At 46.2% G+C, this 27,205-nt stretch overlaps 1 protein-coding gene across 1 annotated transcript in view; it reads left to right on the forward strand.

Moving 5' to 3' along the window:
• The first annotated feature begins 1,361 nt into the window (after positions 1–1,361).
• LOC129519502 (BOS complex subunit NOMO1) overlaps positions 1,362–27,205 on the forward strand; it is a 56,703-nt gene continuing 30,859 nt past the window's right edge. The window contains exons 1-13 of the mRNA XM_055340053.1: positions 1,362–1,538; positions 4,056–4,145; positions 5,695–5,740; positions 9,727–9,827; positions 10,795–10,901; positions 13,119–13,191; positions 15,366–15,518; positions 16,051–16,188; positions 16,523–16,612; positions 19,515–19,620; positions 19,797–19,947; positions 24,555–24,729; positions 26,254–26,395. Of these exons, the coding sequence (XP_055196028.1) occupies positions 1,374–1,538; positions 4,056–4,145; positions 5,695–5,740; positions 9,727–9,827; positions 10,795–10,901; positions 13,119–13,191; positions 15,366–15,518; positions 16,051–16,188; positions 16,523–16,612; positions 19,515–19,620; positions 19,797–19,947; positions 24,555–24,729; positions 26,254–26,395 (1,537 nt within the window). The 5' untranslated portion in view covers positions 1,362–1,373. The remainder of the gene's footprint in view (positions 1,539–4,055; positions 4,146–5,694; positions 5,741–9,726; positions 9,828–10,794; positions 10,902–13,118; positions 13,192–15,365; positions 15,519–16,050; positions 16,189–16,522; positions 16,613–19,514; positions 19,621–19,796; positions 19,948–24,554; positions 24,730–26,253; positions 26,396–27,205) is intronic.

The following is a 27,205-nucleotide window of genomic DNA, read 5'->3' on the forward strand; positions in this document are numbered from 1 at the left end:
TGTCAAAAAGATTCGGGAAAGTTGTTGGCTACATGCATCAACATGAATTTATTTATTTGTGAGAGACACAGAGAGAGGCAGAGACATAGATAGAGGCATCACGACCTGAGCCAAAGGCAGATGCTCAAACACTGAGCCACCCAGGCGTCCCACATAATTCAACTTTGGAGTTTTTTTTAAAAGCTTTATTGAAATAAAATTCATATACAAAAGATTGCACCCTGTTGTGCCCAAGATTGTGAATCCGAGAAACCACTGAGGAGCTGACACCGAGGCAAACACACAAGGGTTTATTTACAAGCTCGAGTTTGGGTCCAAGTGTACCCAACACAGTGGAGCAGGGACTTGGACCCCGAAGTGGGTTACAGCTGTTTTTTTTTTACAGGCTGGTCTAGGGGATTTTCAGAAAGGGTGGAAGAATTTCTCAAGTTCTGTTTACATTCTGATGTGGGTCTTTCAAGGGCATGGAGCTCCGTTCTCATTCTAATATGGGACTTTCTACCACGGGCGTGGGCTCTGTTGTCTTTCTGATATGGGATTCCCTGCAGAGGACATTCTGCAGTTTTTCCTATAAAGTTCAGCTCTTATTCACAGGGGCCTAAGATGGCTGTACTTGTGTTAATGCTAAACTTGAGGTGGAATGGCCTTGATTTTTCTCAGCCTCCACACACTCCTTGAAATAAGTCAGTCGGAGAAGGACAAACATTATATGGTCTCATTCATTTGGGGAATATAAAAAAATAGTGAAAGGGAATGAAGGGGAAAGGAGAAAAAAATGAGTGGGAAATATCAGAAAGGGAGACAGAACATAAAGACTCCTAACTCTGGGAAACGAACTAGGGGTGGTGGAAGGGGAGGTGGGCGGGGGGTGGGGGTGAATGGGTGACGGGCACTGAGGGGGACACTTGATGGGATGAGCACTGGGGGTTACTCTATATGTTGGCAAATTGAACACCAATAAAAAATAAATTTATAAAAAAATAATTGCCAAGAAAAGCTAAAATGCTCAAGTGCTAAATGTTAATTATTGATTAAAGGAAAATTTAGTTAACATGAAAAAAAAAAGATTGCACTCCCTTAGTGTCCATCTTGACGGATTTGGAGTTTGTACCCTATACCGCACCGGCTAGACGGTGCGCGGAGTCCTCCGAGCCTGCAGGGGGCACACGTGAGCTCGTTTTTGTTGCCGAGCATGCGCTGTAGTTACCTGGTCGGAGCGTGGGCGTGGCGGCGGGGCGCGCACGCGCGGTGGCGGCGGGGGGGCGGGGCCTGGGCTGTCAGCCGCGGACCGAGGAGGAAGCGGCGGGCCGCGCGCGGGGCGGGGGGCGGACCCGGGAGGCCTGCGGCGGGTCGGGCGGCGGACCCGGGAGGCCATGCGGGCGCGCGGGGCCGCGGGGCCGCGGGGGCCGGGGGCGGTGGCCGCCGCTCTGCTGCTGCTGCTGAGCGGCGCGGGCCCGGCGCGCGGCTCCGAGGACATCGTGGTGGGCTGCGGGGGCTTCGTCAAGTCGGACGTGGAGATCAACTACTCGCTCATCGAGGTGAGCGCCGGGCCGGGCGCTCCACCTGTCGGCGCTGCGGCGGCCTCGCCCGGGCCGCCACCTGCTCCACGCTCTCGGAGGAGCCCTCGCCGCCCTGGAGGCTCCGCTTTGCGCGGGCGCTGCCCCGGGCCGGCGCCTCCCCGTCGCGCTGGCGAGGGAGGGCGGTGGGGGGAGGGGAGGGGGATGGATCGCGCCCTGGGGTCACCTGCCGAGTGGGGCCGGGGGGCCTTCGAGGATGCGCGCACGGGGTGGGGGGCGGTGTTGATAGCTCCCATCAGCTCCCTCAAAACGAAGGATTCCCCCCCAAATCAGGACACCCAAACTCCAGAAACCCCCCCCCCCAAATCCGGATCCAAGATGCTAGGGGACTCTGACCGTCCCCACAATCCAGGCCCCAGATCTCTTAAAAGCCACTCTCGGCAGGACCCAGACCCCCACATCCTCAAAACTCAGATCTCCTGGAACTTAGATTTCCCCAAACCCCGAGTCTGGAATCTAGAGGCTGCCAAGTCTGGACCCTGGCCCCACAGCTCAGAGCCCCTCCAAATGCAAGTCTGGACCCCTGGCCCCACAGCTCAGAGCCCCCCCCCAAATGCAAGTCTGGACCCTTGGCCCCACAGCTCAGAGCCCCCCAAAATGCAAGGCTGGACCCCTGGCCCCACAGCTCAGAGCCCCCCCCAAATGCAAGTCTGGACCCCTGGCCCCACAGCTCAGAGCCCCCCCAAATGCAAGTCTGGACCCCTGGCCCCACAGCTCAGAGCCCCCCCAAATGCAAGTCTGGACCCCTGGCCCCACAGCTCAGAGCCCCGCCCCCCCAAAGGTCCTGTTCCACTCCTCCTAAAACTGCCCCCCCCCGGGGGGGGATGCTTTTAGGGGGATCCCAACCCTGTACATGTCTTGGCATCTCTGGGGCTTGGAATCCGTGTTTTTAATCTCCCGCATCCCTCCCTTGGGGAAATCTCCCATTTTCCTCTGTGAATGGAGAGTTGTCTGCTGCCCTGATTACCTTGCTGGGTGTTGACTGGGGTGACACCGGAGATTTGTGCAGAAGTCTTTGTGTTAAGTTGTAAAACCCCATGCAGCTACGTGATTATCAGCCCAGTGAGACTGTGACCCAGAAAGCTTTTGCAAAGAGGAAGGTCACTTGTCGGGATAGATGGGAAGGGACCTGATGGAGGGCTTGGCCTCTATTTTAGGAGGGTACTGATGATGGGGCAGGAGAAGGGGATTTGAAAGGGGATAAAAGAAGGAAAGAGGCTTGGAGATGCCGGAGAGAAGGGATGTTGGGGGGACCTCAGACCCCAGAGACTGCCTGAAAGCCTGGTTGAGCCACGCCAGTGCTGGCAGCGGAAGGGCAGCGCTGAGGAATTAAATGTTCTTCGAATCTGGGTGCGGAGATAGGTTTGGGGAGGGGTTGAGGATCGTTTCCACACCCCACGAGGTCTTTCACCTGGCCTCGTTTTTGTTCCTGGAAGATGGGGTTGGGACAGAAGCAGCCCAACCCAGCACGCGGTGTATTTCCTAAAGAAGACCCTTCCGTCTGTGGCTGTGGCTCCTCTGCCGTGTCTGATCTTAAGTCAGGTGTTTAGCGAACCTGCCCACCGGCAGTTGCAGGGTTCCTAGGTTCTGCTGGGTCCCCGTGCCACCTCCTGGATTGCCTCCCAGTGTGTGGGCACAGGCAGTTTCAGAAGCTGCCTTGCAAGGCTTTTTGCAACTTGTAGTTTCCTGAGGCTCTGGGAGAAAAGTGAAGGCAGAGAGGAGATGTGAGTAATACAACATAGTAATATAGTAAAATAATAGTATTTTGTTTTTTGAATCATGCTCTCTGCCAGATGCTTAAAATGCATAGACGTGATCCTGTATAAACACAAAGGGAAGTGGCTCTTTTCCTTGCCCCTTATAAAACTGGACCTCAGGAGGCAAATTGACTTGCCCGAGGTCACACAGTACAGGGAAGACCCAGACTTTGCTGGGACATCTTAAAAAGTTAATAGATTGTGTTTGGAAATACCCAGGATGCAAGAGCTTTAGAGATCCTTGAGAAGACCTGTATTAAACCTCCTTTGCTTTGTTTTTGCCAGAGAATGAACATAAGAGAGAAGATTAAAAGTTTCTAGATGAGTGTTACTCCCAAGTATTTGGAATCATTTGGGGTTAATAGTTTCAGATCCTTGGCCCTCACCGCAAACCTAGTTTAGAAACAGACATGGGGCTCGGGGATTACATTTTAATAAGCACTTTACTAACAGCAAATTTGAAAGTTTGTTCTAGATGGAAACAACATAGGGACAGCCACTAAAAATAAACTGAAAAATATGAGTTTTGGAGGTAGTCTTTAGATGGTTTCTAACCAGAGAAATACCTAATCACATTATTTTTGGGATACTTTGTCTTCTCTCTAATGCCTGGTGGTAATAGCAGCATGTAGTAGGTCCTCAGCAAACGCATACTGACAGATTGCATCCTGGCATAATGTATGTAGATAATTCTCTTACGACTTCTTTCCTTGCTTTCTAGATAAAGCTGTATACCAAGCATGGGACTTTGAAATACCAGACAGACTGTGCCCCTAATAATGGTTACTTTATGATCCCCTTGTATGATAAGGTAAGAGACTACTGTAGTCATTTATGATGGGAAGTAGTAAGTGTGGCCCTCGGCACTGCACGAACCGGAGCAGTCTTGATTTGCCACACAAGTGAAAACTCATCTCTTTTGTAAATTAGAAGTGGTATTTGACAATTCTGGCCAAATTTTGAGGGGGACAGTTTCTAAACTGGTTTGATTGAATACAGTGGCTCCTCAGTGTCTGCAGGGACATTTGGCAATGTCTAGAGACATTTCTGGTTGTTACTACTGCTTGGGGTTGAGGGAGTGCTACAGTATCCAGTGAGTAGAGGCCAGAAATGAAGCTCGACTTCACATCATGCTGCACAGGACAGACCAAACATCAGCAGTGCGGACACTGAGAAACCCTGATTTAACAGGGTTAAGTTTGCAAGCAGCTTAACACACTGTTTAAAAAATTATACAAGTGATACGAGAATTTATGAGCTTTGTGGAAAACAACAAAACAAGGTCTTTAGAAGTATACGAAGTAAATTTAATCTTTACCCCCCAATTTCTCATCCCCCAGTAATGGTAATGGGTAGCCCCACTGATAAAAGTTTTAGTGTGTATCCTGAAAGACTGCTTTCTGTGTGCTGTGATTATAAAGATGTTTACATGTGTGCACGTGTGCATAGATGTATATCTGCCAATTCCTACTTGCAACCCAGCCTCCCCTCCTCCCACCCCCGCCCCCCTCCCCATATCAACTTTTTATTTGGAAACACAGATTTGAAGCACATTGAAGAAATAATCAATAGGCACACATCGTTTTGATTTTGGTTTTTAAAATATCAAATGGAGTTAAACAATAGAAATCATTCTGCAGTTTGGTTTTTCTTTTCCCTGTGATAATATCTTGATATGCTTTCAACATCAGCGTGTATGGATCTGTTGCCCTCTTTTTAATGGCTGCACAGCACATCAGAATCAAATGAAAATTGTAATTTATGTAACCACATCTCTGTTGGTAGGCATAGAGGCTTTTCCCAATTTAAAAAATTTATTACTGACAACACAGCAATAAATATTCTTGAACTTAGGTCTAGGCACAATACATAGGACTGACTTCTACAGGTTGATCTTAAAATTTGGTGTTTTTTTTTTTTTTTGTTGTTGTTGTTGTTTTAACATAGTCCTATCAATCTCAAGAAACCAGGGTATGTGAGTAACATCTAGTTTTCAGCAATGACTTTCATTGCTAAGGATACATGCTGACACTAGCAACCTGGACACGGGAGGGGTTAATAGACTCCATGAGTAGTGCATTTGATATCAAAAGACAATGAGTGGCTAAATATAATGCATTTAGAACTTTTCCATGGGCACTAAGTTGGTATTTTCTGATTGGTTGGATGGGGACTTCTGGGCATTCAACTTCAGCTTGCCGCATCTGAAGGCAATCAGAGAGCCCACAGCTACTTAGAATGGAGCGTGTGCTTGGAATTTCATTGCAGGTGTATAAATCCTAGATTAAATAGTAGCACTGTATTAAACTAGTTGAGAGGTCATCAGTTTTCATCTCTCTTTCTTTCTTCCCCTGTCTTAGGGAGATTTCATTCTGAAGATTGAGCCTCCCTTAGGGTGGAGTTTTGGTAAGTGAACTGAATAATTAGATACATACTCTGTACAGGATTAGATTATATGCCGAATATTAATTTAAATTGGCAGAGGGATCCCTGGGTGGCGCAGCGGTTTCGCGCTTGCCTTTGGCCCAGGGCGCGATCCTGGAGATCCGGGATCGAATCCCACGTCGGGCTCCCGGTGCATGGAGCCTGCTTCTCCCTCTGCCTCTGTCTCTGCCTCTCTCTCTCTCTCTGTGACTATCATAAATAAATAAATTTAAAAAAAAATAAAAAATAAAAAAATAAATTGGCAGAGTGCAGACACTGTTAAAATACTAAGGACTTATTCCTAGTGAGGAACAAAGCTTTTTCCCCTCCTTGTTACTTTAGAGTAGATTGGATTTACCTTGGACTTACCTTATCATTATTATTTTTAAAGATTTTATTTATTGATGAGAGACACACAGAGAGAGGCAGAGACATAGAAAGAGGGAGAAGCAGGCTCCTTACAGGGACCCCGATGTGGGACTCAATCCCTGGACTTGGGATCCTGGCCTAGGCAAAGGCAGACACTCAACCGCTGAGCCACCCAGGTGTTCCTACCTTGGACCTATCTTAAGGTTTTCTGTCATCTTTCTTTCTTTTCTTTCTTTCTTTCTTTCTTCTTTCTTTCTTTCTTTCTTTTTCTTTTCTTTTCTTTCTTTCTTTTCTTTTCTTTTCTTTCTTTTTTCTGTCATCTTTCTTGAGATAGGCATCTTGTCCTGAACCTTTCTCCAGAAGCTCTGCTTTTGTAGTTCTGTTCATAAAGTGGTAGCACAATGGTATCTAGAGTTCAGGAGTTGGGACTTTTTTCCTGTCCCAGGGTGGCTTCTTAGCCCCCTCGATCCTTTTTAGGACCGCAGTATTAAACATGGTGAAATTTCACATGAAAATCTGGATCTGCTTCTCAAAGGATATCAGAACATCTATCTGGTGACCTTGAGCATTACTGGTTCTGTGATGACCTTGGACAAACTACGTCCCCTGAGTCTGTGTCCAGTCTCCTTGCTAGGGGGCCAGGAGAGTGGTAGTAGCTGCCTCACAGCCTGACTTGGAGAACTAATGGGCCAGTGTATTTACAATGTTGAGAAAGACTGGCACATAATGAGCCATGAATAAATCCTTAAAAGCATTCTGCACACGTACAAACAAGAACTCAGAACTTACCTGATAATATCTGCCTTTTAGCAGAGCTGGAGATGTGGGAAAGGGGTTGAGATAAGAAGAGAGGGTTCTGCTCTGCCATGGCTGACGTTTCCAAAGAGTAGGTGTGTTGTGATCCCAGTTCTGTAGCTTCAGGAGAGGGGTCGGGGGCCATGGCTGTTTGTGTCAGGCTTGCTTGTCAGTTGGAGGAGGAAGAATTTAGTTCCAGTCATCACAAGGGCAAAGTGAAGCTCAGGTCAGCTGACAGCCAGTTGGACTCTGAGGGAGGTTCTTTCTCAGTTTATAGTAGGGGGCACCTGACCCATGCATTCCAGAGAGCAGCAGAGGAAGGGAACTCAACACAGTGCTAAAGCAGAGGTTGCAGATCACTGGCCTGTGGGGGTGTTTTTTCTTTCGAGAAGTTTACTTTATCGAATTGTACTTTCAGAAAAGTGTAGTCGTCGTAAGGGTATCACGTGAACGTTCCCCAAGTGAACACAGCATGTAACCTCTACCCGGATAACGACGTAGAACCAGTACCCCAGTGGTGCCCCCTTGCAGGCACTCCCCAACCGCTCCACCCCACCCGCAGGTGACCACTGCCCCGACCTCCTAAAGTTGTAGATGAGTCTTGTCTGTTTTGAACTTGTTATAAATGGAATCCTAAAGGGGTACATTTTTGTGTCTGGTTTCTTCCTCCCGACATTGTTAATGACACTCATCTCTATTATGTGTGTGGCTTCCGTTAGCTCATTCAACTGCTGTGTGAGTATAAAGTGACTTACCCCTTCTGTTGATGGACGTGTGGGCCGCTTCTCAACTTTGGCCACTAAGTGTGGTGCTCCTGCGAATGTCCTTGTTCTGGCCTTTCAGTACATGTGTTCTTGTGTTTGCATTTCTGGTGAGTATATACCAGGAGGGATTGCTGGGCAAGAGAGCACTTACCTGTGCAGCTCTCGTGGATAGTGTGAGGTATCCAAGGCGGATGTCACAGCTTCCGCTCTCCCAGCAGTGTGGAAGAGTTCTAGCTGCCCTGCAGCTCACCAGCACTTGGTAAGGGCAGTGTTTTTTCATTTTAGCCATTCTGGTGGTAATGTGGTGGTCTCTCACTGTGTTTTTTAAATTTTAATTAAAATTTTTTTTAAAATTAAATTCAATTAATTTAGTAGTAGTAGTAGTAGTAAATTAATTAATAATTAATATAGTAGTAGTATTAGTTTCAGGGGTAGAGATCAGTGATTCATCAGTCTTATATCACACCCAGTGCTCATTCCATCATATCCCCTCCTTAACGCCCATCACCCAGTTATCCCATCCCCCAAACCTCCTCTCCTCCAGCAAACCTGAGTTTGTTTCGTATCATTACCAGTCTCTTATGGTTTGTCTCTCTCTCTCTGGTTTCATCTTGTTTTATTTTTCCCTCCCTTCCTCTATGAGCCTCTGTTTTGTTTCTTAAATTCCACACGAGTGAGACCATTCTCATTGTGGTTTTGATATTTATTTATTCGATGGTCAATGAGATTGAATGCTTTTTTTTAAAATATGTTTATTGGCCATATGGATAACCTCTTTTGTGAGGTGTCTGTTCAAGTCTTGTGTGCATTTTTGTATTGGTATCTTCCCGTGTGTATGTAATTAATCATTTTACCCAAAATTCTCTTGATTTTCCCTTTTCTCTATTTAACACTCTACACTCTTCCTAACTTTTTAAAAACTTTAACCCTTATTATGATGACCTTTTCCGTCTTTTAGACAATTTGAATTAGTTGCTAATACTGAAACATCAGGAGATGACACATAAAATCCAGATGTCTGGGGATCCCTGGGTGGCGCAGCGGTTTGGCGCCTGCCTTTGGCCCAGGGCGCGATCCTGGAGACCCGGGATCGAATCCCACATCGGGCTCCCGGTGCATGGAGCCTGCTTCTCCCTCTGCCTGTGTCTCTGCCTCTCTCTCTCTCTCTCTGTGACTATCATAAATAAATAAAAATTAAAAAAAAATTTTCTAAAAAAAAAAAATCCAGATGTCTGTTTTTTCTTGAAAGTTTGAACCAGTGGCCCATCCCCTTCTTGGTTCCTGTGGGCATTAGAGTTTATGATCCTGGTTTAATGTGGCTGAGCTCATGCGGTTGGTCAGGACACAGTTTGGAGCCAGGCTTCTAGAGGTTGAGTTGGGGCTCCATCACTCACAAGCTCTGTGACTTTGGCAGGGGATGGGGGGCCCTTTAACCTTTCTGTGTGTCAGCTTAATCCTCAACCTGTTAAAGTAGTTGTGAGGTGCATATGCACCTAGCCCTGTATTGGGTATGTGATAAGCATCCAATAAATAAAACAATTTGGTGCTTGCTGAATTTTCAGTGGGACTCTGAGATAAGCACAGCCAAAAGACTGTTATAAAAGCATATTATTGGGACGCCTGGGTAGCTCAATGGTTGAGCATCTGCCTTCGGCTCAGGTCGTGATCCCAGGGTCCTGGGATCAAGTCCCACATCTGGCTCCCCTCAGGGAGCCTGCTTCTCTGCTTATATCTCTCCCTCTCTCTCATGAATAAATAATTAAAAAAAATTTTTTTTTAAAAAGCATATTATCCTCCACACACTGTTTCACTCTGGGACAGGAAACTGGGTGTCCAGGGGAAGAGGCGAGAGGGAGATGTCCCTGCATCCCTCTTGGTACCTTTGGGTGTTAAATCATGAGGGCGTATTAAGTGCTCAAAAATAAACTGAGGATTGACCAAGAAAAGGTGTTTTGCCTAGACAGGTTCACCTTCTGTCAGAACTAAACTTGCTCTTGTGTCTTGTACCCTGCTCCTTTCCCTCCCCCCTTCATTTCTTAGAGCCAACGATCGTGGAGCTGTATGTGGATGGCGTCAGTGACATCTGTACCAAGGGCGGGGACATCGACTTTGTGTTCACCGGGTTCTCTGTGAATGGAAAGGTTTGGCTTCGGAACATGGTTATTTTTAATGTTTGCTCTGTATCATGTATTGAGTCTTTTCTGACCTTTAAAAAAGCAGGACGTTTTAATGTGGGGACTCTTGAGTTCCCAAGAGACCCACAGACAGACTTCAGGAGGGTCTCAGAATGGGTAAAATTTGGTGTAAAAGGTAATGGGTGACTAAAACCCAGTCAGATCTGGGCTACTTGTCATTCTCTCGTGAGGGCAGTTGTAAGGGAATGCGAGGCCATTCCTCTGTAAAGCTTGGCTGAGTAACTTCCAGGGATGGCCCCTTCTGGGTGCAGGCTGGGAAGAGCGCAGGCCTCAGGACTTCTGGCAACCTGTAATCACCGTGGGCAAATGAAACCAGTCTCCTGCAGATAGGATTTGCATTTGCTTCATCCACTCCCCCAGGAGTTGTCTCAGTAAACTAGATTCTCTAAGAGGTTTTTGGGGTACCTTGGTGGTGTGAATTTAGGGGGCTAACCTGTGTGAATGGCAGCTCCAAGTTCAGATATTTCAGGGGAGTTCTTTTTCCTCCCTCCATCTGGCACCATGGTTGACATGTGCGAATTGCCCTGCTATTCGTTTTTTCACGGCAAGTTGATTTCTCCTTTGTCTTCAAATGAGAGTGAGGTGCTTGCTCTCAATGAGGCAAAGTGGTCCTGGCTTCATGTGTAAGTTTCTTGCTAGTGTGGAGGATCATGGTACTTTTCTTTCTCCATAGATTGTAAAATCATGGTGCATCTTTAGCTGATGGTGTCTTAGATTCGATGAAATAAAGTATTATTTCACCATTACCGTTGGCTCACTCAGCACCCCAACTAATCCCAGGGAAGGGTATGCATCATTTATCTACTCTTTGTGAAGGAGTCTTGACCCAAAGAAAGGTATAAGGTCCATGCAGGGAGCATGAGCAGGGGAACTCTGCTGATGGTTTGGGTCCTGATCTCCTTCTCCTTGACAGGTTCTCAGCAAAGGGCAGCCCCTGGGCCCTGCAGGAGTTCAGGTGTCTCTGAGAAACACAGGGACTGAAGCAAAGATCCAGTCCACAGTGACACAGCCTGGTGGAAAGTAAGTTGTGCCTGTGTCCTCCTGCCTCACAGCTGAGGGGAGGGAGGGAGGCTGTGACTGGGCCTGGGAGACCTGGGTTCAGATCTTTATTTGGCCTCTTAACTGCAGACGAGTTCATGCCTCTCAGGGCCTCAAGCTCTTCATCTGTGAAATGGAAGTTATCTGACCCATCACCTCTAGAGTTGACGGGATGATCAAACATGAGTTAATCTTTGTACAGCACCTGCTGCAGGCCTGGCACATAGTAGGCCTTCATTTAACAGTGGGACTGGCTCTGGAGCCTGAAAACCTGGGTGTGAATCCAGGTTCCTCCACTTACTGGGTTTGATCTGGAGCAAGTTACTTAATGCATTTGGGCCTCAAGTTTCTTATTTATAAATGATGATGATGGTGGAACCCACCCCTAAGGTTAGCAGGAAGATTAAATTAATAGTATTATTTCAAACTGCCTGGCATGGAATAGAGTGCATAATAGTGTTAGCTCAATATAGATTTGGTCAGTTATGATTTTTTTTTTTTTAATTTTTAAATTCTGTTTAGAGAGTGCATGGGAGGGGAGGGGCAGAGGGAGAGGGAGAGAGAGAATCCCAAGCAGTTTCCATGCCTAGCACAGAGGCTGGGGCTCAATTTCATGACCCTGAGATCATGACCTGAGCTGAAATCAAGAGTCAGATGCTCAACCAATTGAGGTGCCCCTTAATTATGATTTTTAAAAATCACATTATCACTATTATATCAAAATTATTTTGTGGTTGGAACTGACAACTATTTAATTAACTTCACTGAGTCAGATTTAAAGTGTTTAATGGATTTATATCGTTGAGTTGTAAATGTTACCAGATGTGCCAAGATTAACTCAGAGTAGTTCCAACTGATAATTTTGAAAGCATTCGAATCATTACTCCTTCAATACAAAAAACCAACTTAACTGCAGATTAGAAGCTTATAATGAGTCTGTTGCTCTCCAGTTTTTCAATGAGGATTGTTGAAATTATTTTTTAGTTTGGGGATAACATGTCTACTTGATTGATGCCTGCGGGAGGAATGCGGAGCTTCTATTTTCTCTGGGCTAGCAGTTTGCTCTTGACCTCCCTGGGTGAAGTGACTTGAACTTGTTCAGTCTCCTTCATCTGCACTGAGTAAAACAATGATCATAACTTGCAGGAGTAGAGGCTGTATCTCCCCACGGCCAAAATCCAATAGTAATTTCAATTTTATTGTAGCAAAGTGATTTCCAAGTCATACCCAATTATGACAGGCAATACTTGATATAATGAAATAGCACCACAGGAGAAGAAATTAGATGGATTTTTTTGGTAGTCTATTTTACTAGAATGAGCACTCATTGTCTGGTGCTTTACACATTTAAAAGGGTCAAGTGTATCAGACAGTGTTTCCAGCCTCAGCTTCTGTCACTCTGGTCTTGATTTGCCCATGGTTACTTAACTGGTATTCATTAGTGTCTGGTTTGGTCATTGTAGTTTGTGCAAGAGTCCAGAATGGCTCATTCTGTATTTGTTTCTGATAAGAGATCTAAACTCTTCTGTATAGGATTTGAAGCCTGTTATCATTTGCCCTGCCCACGTCATTAACATCAGCATAGGCCTCAGCCTTTCAGATCTGTTCTCTCTTCTGCACCCAGGACTCTTTCCTTCCCACTGTTCCCCTGGACACTTCCTTCCCTTCTCTTTGCCTATTCATGCCTATCACCTCTGCTCAAAGCAGACTTGAATGTTTTATGACTGATCCTTGCTGAACCAGGGACTGGTTTTTGTTTTTTTTAAAGATTTTATTTATTTATTCATGAGAGACTCAGAGACAGAGGCAGAGACATAGGTAGAGGGACTTGATCTCAGGACTCTGGGATCATGCCCTGAGCCAAAGGCAGACACTCAACCACTGAGCCACCCAGGTGTCCTCCCAATATCTGGTTTTTAAGGTCAGAAATCCTTGGGGTTAAGGGGGTTAAGGGAAACATAAAACCTTCTTCCTGGCAGCACACAGAATACCTGTTCTTGTACACAGGAAGTATTCAATAAGTGCTCCTTGATGTGGATTTGTATAGTGAACGACTGAATTTTTGTTTATGTTCATTTAACCAGCCATTGGCAAGTTTGTGATAATCCAAATATTATTTTCTTGTTCTTACAACATTAGCTATAAATTAGAACACTTGGGCTGTTGAGAGAAAGTTAATTGGTATTTTTTATTTCTTAGGTTTGCATTTTTTAAAGTTCTTCCTGGGGATTATGAAATTCTTGCAACTCATCCAACCTGGGCATTGAAAGAGGTGAGTATTTCAGTTGTTGATAGCTGTGCCAGCAGTGTTCTGGTTTGGAGACAAGGATAGAGGGCTCATTTCAGGGTATGAAATGAGTTTATGGTTTTTCTGGAAGTAAATGAGAAAAAAGACAATGCTGCTGATTGATTCGGTGGTATTTATAAGATAAAACTCACTGTAGCAGATGTTCCTTCTGTTGTTTTTGGTTTTAGGTGACAATACTGTCTTCCTGCTGTGAAATAGGTCTGTTATTAACTATAGCTATTTTAAGCTGAATCAACACCAGAAGGACCTGATGAGATTTATTTGTTCTTTTTCCAGTCTGAAACAGCAATCTATAAACATACTTAACATTCTAGAAACCATTGCACGTGTGCCCAAGGAGAATGTAAAAGAATGCCTATCGCAGTTTTGTTTATACTAGCAAAATATTATAAGCGACCTAAATGTCCATTAAGTAGAGAGCAGAATGTGGTTTTATCACACAGAATCTTGTAGGACAGCAATGAGTGAAACAGAGCTACGTGGATCAGTAGGAGTACATTTAAAAACATAAAGTTGAGGGAAAAAGGCAAGTGGCTGAGGGTAAGGAAACACAGTATTGTTTATACAGTAATTAAAAACACTCAGGGTACTTCCACTTACAGATAGAGTCCTATGTAAAAAAAGTATGAGGATGTGCATGAGAATGGCAGACACTATATTCATTATGACACTGACATCTATAGAGGGAGGCAGGAAGGGATGTCGAGGTATGCAAGACTCTTGAATTATACTTCTGCTTTTATTTCTTAGCTGGTTAGAGTGTGTATAGGTGTTCTTTAGAGTAGTTTTTATATCTTTTTTAAAGGTATTAGAGATACAGAGCGCAAGTGGAGGGGAGGGCAGAGGGAGAGGGAGAAGCAGACTCCCTGCTGAGCAGGGAGCCTGACATGGGGCTTGATCCCAGGATCTGGGATCATGACCTAAGCCAAAGGCATATGCTTAACCCAGTGAGCCACCCAGGCACTCCCAATGATATCTTTTTATTTGATGGAAATAGTTTATGATAAAAGATCAAAAAAGGAAGAAACAGACCCCAGGTGAGGTTTTGTAATCACTACAGGAAAACAAATTGAAGTAAGATTTAAAGGACATTTCAACACATTAACTTTTATTAGTTTTGAGGCTGTGTTTTGTTCTTGCTAAGGAACTATTAGAATCAGTATTTTAGTTTTTACTCTATAGTTTTTAAGCATTTAGAGTTGATGGTATGGTTTCACACCTCTACTTATCTGTATACTATTTATGACTGCAAGTTTTCAGGGGGTTAAAAATGTTTTATTTAGAACTCATGGCTTATACATTGATTAGAATAAATTTTAAGGCTTATATTGTTAATTGTATGTATAAAGGAATTTGAATCTATTAACATAAGATTGTATTTCAAAGTAGAGCATGCTATTAAAAGTCACGATAATGATTGTCTTTGGCAGATAGTACCTGGAAATTAGTGTGAAGGGGCTCCTGGGTGCTGGTTACAGGGCATGTTCAGTTTGTGAAGATCACTGCTCTGTACCCCTAGACTATATGCATTTTTTTCTCTGTAAACTGTGCTTCGACAGCTTTAAAGTCACATGCATATATACCATCAAACATGGAAAAAAGTAAAGGATGCTCATTTAAAAAAATTGCAACAGATAGACCAGAGTAAAGGAGTGGTAACAGAGGTGGAACATTTGGAAGGTGGAAAAGTGTAAAACAAACCGTTAGCGACGCAAAGGAGATCATCATTGTGATGGACATTTTGCCACATTTCATTTTATTTTATTTTATTTTTATTTATTTATGATAGTCACAGAGAGAGAGAGAGAGAGAGAGAGAGAGAGGGGCAGAGACACAGGCAGAGGGAGAAGCAGGCTCCATGCACCGGGAGCCTGATGTGGGATTCGATCCCGGGTCTCCAGGATCGCGCCCTGGGCCAAAGGCAGGCGCCAAACCACTGCGCCACCCAGGGATCCCACCACATTTCATTTTAATTCATTTTGCTTGCGAACACGTGGTTGTGATTCTATCACCTTCCCAGTTTTCCGTGTTACTCCCCACACCCTCATTAATATTTTAGCTTAAGCATATCTTCACGGTTGTTAAACACTCTGTGAGGATTTGTTATCTGGGAAGTTAAAATCACCTTCTTCCTGTAGGCAAGCACCACTGTGCGGGTGACCAACTCCAATGCCAACGCCGCCAGTCCCCTCATCGTGGCTGGCTACAACGTGTCTGGCTCTGTCCGCAGTGATGGGGAACCCATGAAAGGGGTGAAGTTTCTTCTCTTTTCATCTGTAGTTTCCAAAGAGGTATGTAAAAAAGAGCCAAGAATGGGTGAGATTGTGAGAATGCAGGCTGAGAACACACTGAAAATGCAGGCCAAGGTAGGGGTACAGTCTCTACATGTAAAAGCTTTGCATTTCTTGGTTGACTCACAAGAACCTGAATGTCTGTGGTGGGAGTGGGCTCCAGTGGAAAGTGCACAGGCTCTGAAATCTCAGACGCAGGTGCAGACAGATCACAGCTCTGCATCTTGCTGGCTGTGTGAGCCTGCCACCTGTCCTTCCAGAGCTCTATTTCCTTGACCGCAGAATAACGCCCCACTATAGGGAAGGACGATGACATCGTTTGTTCCAAGAAGACCAGGCCAGTTTTTTTAACTTCCCAACTTGAGTGTAAAAGTTTTTGTTCATTTTACCTCCCCTACTATGCCGTGGGTTTCAGAAATATGTGTTTTGTGATGTAAAACTTAGAAGAATTTTCTGCTAGTGTGGCCATTTGATGGTAATGAGAACGTAGGAGTAGAAAAGGAAGTCATTTTCTTTTCTCCCCTTGACATAGGATGTCCTGGGTTGCAACATCTCTCCAGTGCCTGGCTTCCAACCCCCAGATGAGAGTCTGGTGTATCTGTGCTATGCAGTCTCCAAAGAAGATGGCTCGTTTTCCTTCTATTCCTTGCCAAGCGGGGACTATACTGTGGTGAGTGGAGAATATTTGTGTTTTCTGGACATTGTAGACTCTTCAGACACAGAGAGAGTCAATGCTATTTGGGTGTTAAGGGGAAAAAATGATTGCCTTGCAGTTTCGCGACCGATTTCTTTAGCATTGTTATTTTGGACGAGACTCAGACTCATCAGTCGTGGCTGCAAAAAGTTTGGGCCTTCCTCTTTTAAGATCAGCAGCAGCTATGATTAATAGTTTCTCTTGGCTCACCTCGAACCCCTTGTCGTTTGTGGCTTCCTGGGTCGATTATTAATATTGATCGTTGAATCATGTTGTGGGCTCTTAGTAATTAACAGACCCTTCCTTCTAGATTCCCTTTTATAGAGGGGAGAGGATTACCTTTGATGTTGCTCCTTCCAGACGAGACTTCACAGTGGAACATGACAGCCTGAAAATTGAGGTAAGACCTCCCTCCAGAAGGGACAGGTGTTCGGGTTTCCCATCTCTGGGCACAGGTGTTGCAAACATGTTTACGAAAATCAGTATTTTATCTGGAAGGGCTGGGCTGTGGGAAGAAACCAGAATCTTGTGCTCTGTTCCAGTTTAGCCTGGGATCCACTGTCACAGAATTTCTTCACATGAGGAATGTGGAGGCCCCAGTTATAGCTACTTTGTTCGTTGAAATGTATTTATTGAGTGTCAGTCTCAGGTGGCGATTCAGGTACTATTCTAGGGGTGGATGTACCCTGGGGACCCAAAAAGCTGCAAATTTCTATTCTTCCGGAGTGCAATGGCAGAAAGAAACAATGCACTTATAAATAGGTATGTTAGGTAGTACATTAGGAGGTGGCAAGTGTTCCATAGAAAAATAAAGAAAGGAGGTGACACACTTCCAGGATTGAGACAGGCTGCAGTCTTCCTGGGTACTTGTAGGCAGTCCTTGCTGTGAAGGTGATGTTTGAGCGAAAACCTGAAGGGGGAGGGGGAGAGGTGTTGTGCCACACAGACTTCTGTGGGAAGAGTGTTCTAGATGGAGAGAGTGACATGTGCAAAGATCCTGAGGCTGTAGTGTGCTTAGAGGGTGTGGGGTGCCCCAAGGAGGCCAGAGTGGCTGGCGTGGAGGGAGTGAGGAAGGGAGAGATGATGAAGCTGCTTATACAGGACCCAGTGGGTCACTCTGGGTGAAGTTCTGAGCAGAAGAGAGGTGTGATCCTCTGGCTACCATGTTAGGAAGAAGTTGGCAGGGGGCAACATGGAAGCAAGTGACCAGTTGGGAGGCTGTGGCCATAAACCAGGGGAGAGCTGAGAGCTTGGGCCGCAGGGAGGGGGAGTGAGAGGTGGGGTGATGGATGGGGTGATACATGGCTTGACAAACTCCCTAGATCCTAGAATAGATGGCACATGTGTTTTCCATTGCATTTATATCTTTAATTACAGAAGTAGATAATGGCTACGATAGAAAATTTGCCAGATAGAGCAGATTCCCCAAAGAAAATAACAGTCTTTCATAAATGGACCTCCTAGTGTTACAGTTATTGAAAAAATTAGATTTTAATCGCGTTCTTTTAATGTTGCATTTGAAAGTACTGTGTTGAAGTAGCTGCGGTTGGTAGAAGCTAGCTTTTAGGTCACATGCTCAGTGGGGTTCTGACGGCTTTTTAAGATTCCTTAAATCACTTGCCGGCTTTGTGCACACTGGAGGTGGATGGGGGTGGGGAGGTGTCCTTGCTTGCTTTGTGGGGGGCTTGTGCATTTGATCTCGACTAAACACCAGTTTTTAAGTTAGAGACATGAATGAAATTTCAGGGAGTAGCCTGGAAGCCGCATGAGGTCAGGTGCATTAGTGATGTCTCATTCTTCACATATTCCTAAGGTGATTTAGTGCCTGGCACAGAGCAGGTGTCTTGTAAAAGTAGTTGTTGAGTGAATGCAGGAATTGGTAAGTAGAGAAACTACATCTTTTTAGAAGGATCAGGAAGGGCTACCTGAATTAAAAAAAAAAAAAAACATTGAATTTTTTTTTAAACCATTGAATTTTTAAGAAATCTCTCAAATGCTCTTGTATGTATGCGTGCATTCATTCATCTGTTCTTGGATTCAGAAGTTATTCATTCAGTGCCTACTGTGTACCAGCTGACTAAGACAGAAAAGGTCACTATATTCACGGAGGTTACATTCTAGTAAGAGGTAGACAAAGGAAGATAAATCAAGGACATTTGAGATATTGATAAAAGTTGGACCAAGCTAATGAAATAGGCTAGTGTGATAGACAGTGAGTGGCTGGGGTAGAAAGCAGGGGCAGGGGCCCCTGAGATGGGATGGATAGTCAGGGAAGGCCTCTTGGAGGTGGTGATGGCTTGAGTTGAAACTGAAATGATGGGGATCCCTGGGTGGCGCAGCAGTTTGGCGCCTGCCTTTGGCCCAGGGCGCGATCCTGGAGACCCGGGATCGAATCCCACATCGGGCTCCCGGTGCATGGAGCCTGCTTCTCCCTCTGCCTGTGTCTCTGCCTCTCTCTCTTTCTCTCTCTGTGACTATCATAAATAAATAAAAATTTAAAAAAAATAAAAAAAAAAAGAAACTGAAATGATGAGAAGGAGGAGCTTCCCCCCTGATCTTGTCCAGAGGTGGGAGAGAATGGTCCAGGCTGAGAGGGGCAGCTGGTGTAAAAGGTCCACGGGAGGGATGCCTGTGGTGCATGCGTGTAGTCAGCTTGAGGACCCAGGGATCAAGGTGGCTGGAACATAGCGACTCCAGGGAGAGCAAAACCATGGTACTCACGAGCTGGAGCATAGACACATGTAAATCAAGCACAGGGTGTGATAGTGAGTGCGGAAGGTGACCTCGGTGGAGTGAACCAAGATTTGAATTCAGGTTATGGTGGGAAAAGACAGGACACCTGGCAGGGGTAGGATGCATAGGATGGATTGATGTTGGAGTGTGGGGAGGGGGTCCCAGGTGACGCTGGGGTTTGAGGTCGGAAGACTGGAGGTGATGTGGTTCACCATATTGGGGGCATCTGGAGGGGAGGAGGCAGGACGGGAGCAAGTGTTATGTGGTGACGGGGGGAGCAGGAGGCTTTCAAGTTTGACTCTGTGATCTTTAACTGAGGAAGTAAGCCTGTAGATCTTTGGTACTCAGTTATTTGACAAACATCAGTGTGACCAGAGTGTAAGAAGCAGACAGACCCCCGGGGAACATGCAGAGATGTGGGAGCAGCAGGCGTCGGGGGAGCGGGTTGGGACCCGGCTGGGACTTGGGACTCCTGCACCCATGGCTGTGCTGAGCGCTGGTGTGAGTGGACAAGGAGGGCCTTACCACTCCGGCACATGCGAACCTTCTTCCTATTCTTCATCTTCCAGCCTGTGTTCCACGTCATGGGATTCTCTGTCACTGGGAGGGTCTTGAACGGACCCGAAGGCGAAGGCGTTCCAGAGGCCGTAGTCACTCTGAATAACCAAATCAAAGGTCGGCAGCTGTGTTGACCCCCCAGAACTGTTTGCCAGTGCTGGATTTTGATCCCAGAGAGAAGTGGAAGGGAAAATATCTTAATGGTGCTGTGAAAATATGCCAGCTTTTTGTCTCAAGAGGGGCTGGACAGCTGTCTTTGCCTCATCTTTTATTTGCATCTTTTTGTTTTATAGTCAAAACCAAAGCTGATGGCTCATTCCGCCTGGAAAACATCACCACGGGGACGTACACGATCCACGCTCAGAAGGAACACCTCTACTTTGAAACCGTCACCATCAAGATTGCACCCAACACACCTCAGCTGGCTGACATCATTGCCACAGGGTGAGGTCATTGTGTTTGGGTCTGGAAGTGCCTGTGTGGACGTTGGAGAACAAAATTACCTTTGATCTGCCTGTGTGTTTCTGCCAGGGATCCACATGGGGTCTTAGTCACCTGTGAGAAATTCAGGTGGGGCCGGGGAGGAGTGACCCCCCGAGGAAGATTAGTGCTAAGTCTTACAAACTGAAGGTGCTACTTATATGTGGATGCTTAGGGAAAACTGTCTTGCTTCAAAGTTAGAATGAGTCTAAGTTAGAAGAAGATCTCTCTATATCTGACTTCACATCTGCAAGACCTTCCATGGCTTCACTCTCGAGGACTTTGGAAGATAGTATAGTTGTTTGAGAAAGTTTGCTGTGAGATGCTTCCAGTCTTTGCGACCATTCTTCCTGCTTTGCTGTACTTACTGCGAGTATGAGAGGGGACATCTGGTAGTTGAATCTGTATGGTCTTATCCTACAGTGATACCATGTGGTGCAAAGAACCTGGGCCTTGGAGTCAGATCTCAGATCCTTCTCTCACCTACGTGTAACCCCTGGAATGGGGGAGCTGCATCTCTCTCTGAGATAGCACTGGATACTCACTGAACTGTAACTTTAATGGAGTTAGGGCAGGGTCTTCCTGGAGAGAGGTGGCAGGAGCAAAGGCACTCAGTCTAGAACAGCACAGTGTCTGTAGCCGGGAGCTTATGACTTGGTGTTGCTGGGCAGGCCAAAGAGAGTGACAAGGCTGGAGGGACAGATCTCAGAGGACCTCTGGACACCCCACTGGAAGAATGAGGCTTTCTCCAGCACGGTCAGGGGGCCAGTGATCCATTTTGAGCATAGAGGTGACATGATTAGATTTTTGTTTTCAGGGACACCTGGGTGGCTCAGTAGTTGAGCGTCTGCCTTTGGCTCAGGGCGTGATCCCAGCTGGGGTCTTGGGATCGAGTCCCACATCGGGCTCCACACAGGGAGCCTGCTTCTCCCTCTGCCTGTGTCTCTACCTCTTTCTGTGTCTCTCATGAATAAATAACATCTTTAAAAAAAAAAAAAAGATTTTTGTTTTCAGAGAGGCACCTCGGCAGTAGTGAAGGATGACTATGAAGGGGAAAAGATTGGGGCTCAAGTAGCATGAAAGCAGACTTGATGGGGGCTTGCCTTAGGGGGAGATCAAGGTCGGGTTGGAGTTCCCAGTTTGAGAAGCAGGATGGCTGTGGGCAGGGAGAGGAGCCTGTTAGGTGCTGAGGGTTGAGCAGGACCACCAGGTGGCGCTCTGCGCAGATGCCTGGGCAGGTTGTAACCCAGGGAGACCCCGCCAGGCAGCAGCCAGAACCCTAGATGTGTAAAAAGCAAGTAGAATTAGAAGAGCAGGCCCCAGATGGAATGCCGGTGTCCGAGGGGTGGCCTCAGGAGGATCCAGGCAGTGGGTTGTAGCTGTGAGGTCGAACCTGACGGTCAGGGAGGCTCAGGAGCTGAGCCTCGAAAGCACGCTCCATTGACTTGGTTACTGAGGAGATGTCAGCGACAACTTCTGTAGACAGGTGGGGGTCAGGGTCAGGGATTCTGTGACAAATGAGTGATTGGGAAGTACATCACCTGTGGGAACCCTGTACATCATTGCGTTAGAGCTTAGAAAATCATTTTGGATTCACAGCCTGCCTTCTTTTCCCTCATAAACATTTTTGAGCAGCTACTCTGGGTGAGGTGCGGTGACAGAGGCTGGTGTGTAGCAGTGAACTCATTTGGCATTGACAGAACCAAGGATTTCATCTTACTGGGGAGACAGGTTTGAACTGAGTAACTTGTGATTGTAAGTTCTGGTAGGTATGCAGGGAAGAGGGGCTTGACACTGAGAGGACTCGCACTGGGTCACTGAGCCCAGGGAGTAGCAGTTAGCTAAGTGAAGCACTTCCCAGGCAGCAGGAACAGCATGTTCCAAGGCCTGGAGGGGAGGGAACAGAGCTTTCTGGAAGGTGGCCAACATGGCTGGAGGCAGCTGGTGAGGTTGGAGAGCATGTAGCTGGATTGTGGAGGTGGGCTCTCCGCCCCCCCCCCCCAAATGCAATGGAAAGCTGTTGAGAGTTTTCAGCAAGGGAGCGAGAGGGATCAGGGCATTTTTAAAACAAAAATTTTTGTTTTCTCTTCTGGCTGCTATGTGGAGACAGGATCGCAGGGAGGCCAGGGTGTGAGTGGAGGGACTCGATTGGAGGCAGTGATAGTTGTCTGGAGATGTGGTGGTGACGGCATCCGGGTGCCGATCAGGAAGGGTGAGAGTAGTGCATTTGACAGATACTGTGGGGAGGGAGTCAGCAGGCCTTGTGCTCTTGAGGTCCCACATTTCTTATTTGAACAACTGTATAGATGGAAGAGATGCTATTCATGGAAATGGAGAAATATATTTATGTTTATTTTTTTCCTTCAAGTGGAATATTTGGGACAAAGAAAAATGATATCCTTGAGCATATTTGGGAAAATTCATTTTCCTTTTGGGTCACCATAGCACACTTGCCTTTTAATTCATTCTTATTTCTTACTTTAAAAAAAAAAAATCCCAATTTATTTGAGAAGGAAATGCTTTGGCTTCTGTCCAAATGACTAATGAGACTATAGTTATCTTGCAATGCACCAGAATTCCCAGGTTTTATCCATAAATCTTGATGAAGAAATTTTGTGACACAAATCAATTTTTAAGGGCTTCAGTATAATAAAACACCTGTCCTACCAGCTTTTTAGTTCAGTTTTTTATGTTTTTGTTTTTGTTTTTTTTTAACTAAAGCCAATATACATTTGAGGTTTGGGGTAACTGGCCACTTCTCTTTGAGAAAATGAGCAAAAACAGGTTGGATGGTTAGAATATTTAAAACTTGGAGAAGCAGAGAAGTTCAACGTGGATGAATAAGGTGACATTTCCTGGGATGTGTACACAAATCAAGAGACTATGACATAGATCCTTAAGAATAACTCCTCAATATTCCCTTTCTGCCCTTTTATTCTGAAATGCCCAGAAGAGGGAAATGAGAACCAAAATGTGTACCTTCAAATCTAGATCAGAGACCTGCACACTTTCTGTGTAGAGGGCCAGGGAATAAATATTGTAGGCTTCCTGGGCCATGTGGCCTCTGACAAACCCACCGGAACCAGCTCATAAATGGATGGGCGTGGCTGTGTTCCAGTTAATCTTTATTTGGAACAATGAAATGTGAATTCCATATGATGTTTATGTGTCAGGATATTACTATTTTGATTTTCTGCCCCTCTTAACCCTTCAGAAGTATGGTTGAGCCCAGTTGGTTGAGCCACTCCTGATTTTGGCTCAGGGCATGATCTCAGGGTGAGATCGAGCCCCTGTCTTGGGCTCTGCACCGGGCGTGGAGTCCAAGATTCCTCTCTCTCCCTCTCCTTTCAAAAAAAAAAAAAAAAAAAAAGAATGGAAGTAAAAGTGGGAACGACATTCCTAGCCCATGGTCCATGCAAGAGCAGGCTGCTGGCTGGACTTGGCACGTGGGCCCTCGTTCCTCGCCCGCTGCTCTTGATCGTGAGCTCATGTGGCAGGCTGGTCACTTTGCTCTAAAGAGGTGATTGGGTCGTGGTCATTATTGTATTTCACACACACAGTCTGCCACCACTTTGTTGTTTTCTACCACTTTTTATTTGCATCGGGGAGGGGTGGGGTGGGGTGGGGGGGTGTTCCAGCCTCGAATGTACCCCCATAATTATCCAGCATTCCCAGCCACCTTTTCTGACTCTCTTTCTGTCACAAGTATCAACTGATTTTTATCCAAAATGACTCTTGATTCAAAAATACAACCTTTAGTCAGTGGAGGAGACAATCATGGCCTCGGCTGTGGTGCATTATTACACTTTAACAGGTCGACTGCTAAAAAAGTGAAGAACGGCACTTAAGGATGATGGTCTTTCTCAGCCTGGGGATGCGCCTTTCATGCCTTTCTCTGGGTGCACTTTCCAGCACTGCACGCACTGCTCATTTAGAACCTCCAATCCGAGCCATGACCTGAATCCTGAGCCTTTCAATTTAAGTCGATTTTGTGGCTCCTAGCTCTTAAGGAATTCAGTTTCAGCTTTGTAATTATTTTAAACTTAATTACATTTTCTGTTCCCATCTCCTCGATCGCTTTTATGCACGAATTATATATAATCACAGGCGAGGAAGGCGTCTTCAGGGACCCTGCCCTGTTTCACGTGGCTGGTGCCATGGGTTTGGAGGGCTGCTTACAGCCCTTGCATTTAAGCTCTGGCCCACATTCTCTGTCTAGGGCTGCTATACCATCAATGATCCAATTTACCTGAAACATTTTTATCATCTACAGATTTTCTGAAAATTGCTTCTGCAGTGGGGGGTGGCACATGTCCCCCAGAATGCACAATCAGCCCCACTGTGGACCTCTGCTGTGCCTTTTCCCTCACACGGGGAGGGGTTCAGCCTTCCTTCCAAAGGTTGCTTTTTTGGAACTGGAGTCATTTGGGCTGCTTTTCTATCTCTCTGTTAGGGTTAAACTTGTCGCCAGGAGTGGGGCAGGAAGAGGGATGTGCAGTTTGGGTGGGAGGCTGCCTTTCTCCTGTTTTAATTGAGTTCTCATGCTGGAATGAATGGGCCCCTTGTTGCAGGTTCAGTGTCTGTGGCCAGATATCAATCATTCGCTTCCCTGACACTGTCAAGCAGATGAGTAAATACAAAGTTGTCCTGTCGTCTCAAGACAAGGACAAGTCTTTGGTCACCGTGGAGACAGATGCCCATGGATCATTTTGTTTTAAAGCGAAGCCAGGGACCTACAAAGTCCAGGTATGATGAGTTTTATTCTATATAAGATATTTGAAAAAAAACAGTGATTTTTTTAAAGGGTTATTATTAGCCAAATTGGGTAACAGTAGGGGCATTTCTAGTCCCCATTTCTTATTATGAGGTATTTATATTCCTGCATGTCACGACAGAGCAGACAGGCACCCAGTCTGGAAATGATACACAGGCTTCTCTTCCTTCCAGTCTCGATGTTTATTAGGAGTTAGTTCCAGGCTGCCAATCACACCTCCACCATCTCATGCTTTTGGCTACTCTAGAACATCCATAAGTCCCCAAATTAACCCTTTATTAGTGGCAGGTGCATGGCTGCTGGCACCCAAGGCCAAAATACAGCTGGTGTTTCTCCACCTCGCCCAGAATTGAAGATGGCTGATTTTCCCGTTGCAGCAGGCAGAGAAGCTGGGGATACCCTGGCGTGGGGTCTCACTGTGAGGGTGAAGGCCCAAGCACGGTTGTGGGCAGCAGGCAAGAGACGAGACAGAGTCAGGGGTCAGCCCACTGAGCCTCTCGGTGCCATGGCTGTGCCCACCTGCCAGACTGTGTCTCATTGGAGCTCAGTCTCCCATGTGTCCAGCCAGCTGCTACTCTTCCTCCCTGAGGAAGGGCGGAGGGGGGTAGGCTGGAAAGGGCCCCCCTGTGCCTGTGCTCTTCTCCAGAGCAAGTGGGATCCCCCTGAAGGAGATGGGGTGGGAGGAGATTGGTTTCCCTGTTCCCACCAAACAGTGTGGTGTGCGAGTTCATAGCTCCTCTACCAGGTAGCCAGCTCTTGTGAAGTTGGCCACATCGACAAGCCTTTGGAAGCCCTTTTGAACCATAAAGGTCTTTTTCAAGGAAGAGCAACTTTGGAGTATAATCTTTAGGGGACCACCTCTTCCCCAGCCCCTTTTCTTAGCCTAAGAAAGGACACAGAAGAAAAGGAAAAAGAAGGAGCACTGGGTGGCTCAGTGGTTGAGTATCTGCCTTTGGCTCAGGTCATGATCCTGGGGTTCTGGGATCGAGTCCTGCATCAGTCTCCCTATAGGGAGCCTACTTCTCCCTCTGCCTATGTGTCGTGTCTCAGGGATAAATGGATAAAATGTTTTTTTAAAAAAGCAAAAAAGAAGAAAGTGGCTTCTTTCTGCCAGGGGGACATGCAGTAGCATTGACAGACTCCTAGCTTACGTTATGAGTGACCTCAAGCCACTGGGGAGAAATTCTGGGGTTTAATGTGGTTTCCCCCCAGTGTACAGGTGACCTATGACAGCCATGTGCCCCTGGGGAGTGATGCCAGCTATACTTTCATGCACTTCGTGACAGGGCTGAAGGCTAGTTCTTCTGTATCTGAGTAGAAACACGGTTTCTCACCATGGCCTATTTGGGGATTTGTTGTGATTATAACACCAGGCCCAGAAGTGAACTTCTCTCCTTCAAGTATTTAGCCTTGGGCCCAAGGGAATGTTCTGGTGCCCTGGAGGCCGGGGAAGCCGCGCCTTGACGCAGACACTGACGTCCTGTGTGTCCTTGCAGGTGATGGTTCCCGAGGCAGAGACCAGAGCGGGGCTGACCTTGAAGCCTCAGACTTTCCCTCTCACTGTGACTGACAGGCCCGTGATGGACGTGGCCTTTGTGCAGTTCTTGGCATCAGTTTCTGGGAAAGTCTCTTGTTTGGGTAAGATGTCACTTGAAAGCGAAAACAGGTGGGATTTTGGTGAGATTTTCCCTGGTGGGTAGCGTTAAAGGTGAATGCCAAAACCACGCCTGGAGGTAGTTTTAGAATCCATATCGCATACGGTTCTGAGTGCCACACGGCATCAACTAGAAACATTTCTCTTGGACTATTTCTGCTTTGGCTCCTAAAAAAACCACATGGGTTGCTTTTTTCCCAGCTCTGTCACTTACCAGCTATGAGACAGTAAGCATTTACCTGCCCAGCCTCAGTTTTTCTTCTGTAGAATGGGAATACTATGGCTCTCAGAGGGTTTTAGTGAGGCTTTAATACCATCATGTTGGGCACTGTGGCCCAGATGTTAACACCCTAGAGTCTGAAACCAGACTGCAGGGGCTTGCACCCTTGCTGTGTGACCTCGAGCAAATTACTTAACCTCTCTGTGCTTTGACTCTCTCATCTTTCATATGCAAGTAATGACAGTACCTGCCTCACAGGGTGGTTGTATCAAAGGAATTAGCATATTAGGGCCTGTGTGAGGACCTGGAGCACAGCAAGAGCCATGTAAGAGCCATGTAAGAGCTATTATGAGTAATATTATTACAATGACAGGGCCCAGTTCTGTGCCTGGAATGAAGTGGGCATTCAGCCAAGCTCAGTCATCTTTCTTTTCTCTCTTTTTCTCTGGCTTATGCTGGTGTTCCATCAATACTCTTTCCCCCGTTTCACCTTACATCTGACTTAGTAGGTGCTCTGTAATATGGTTAGTAGGTGCTATGTAATATGGTCCCTCTCCTGCCTTCTCCGACTGGC

The sequence above is a fragment of the Nyctereutes procyonoides genome, unplaced genomic scaffold (genome assembly GCF_905146905.1).
Source record: "Nyctereutes procyonoides isolate TBG_1078 unplaced genomic scaffold, NYPRO_anot_genome, whole genome shotgun sequence".
NCBI lineage: Eukaryota > Metazoa > Chordata > Mammalia > Carnivora > Canidae > Nyctereutes > Nyctereutes procyonoides.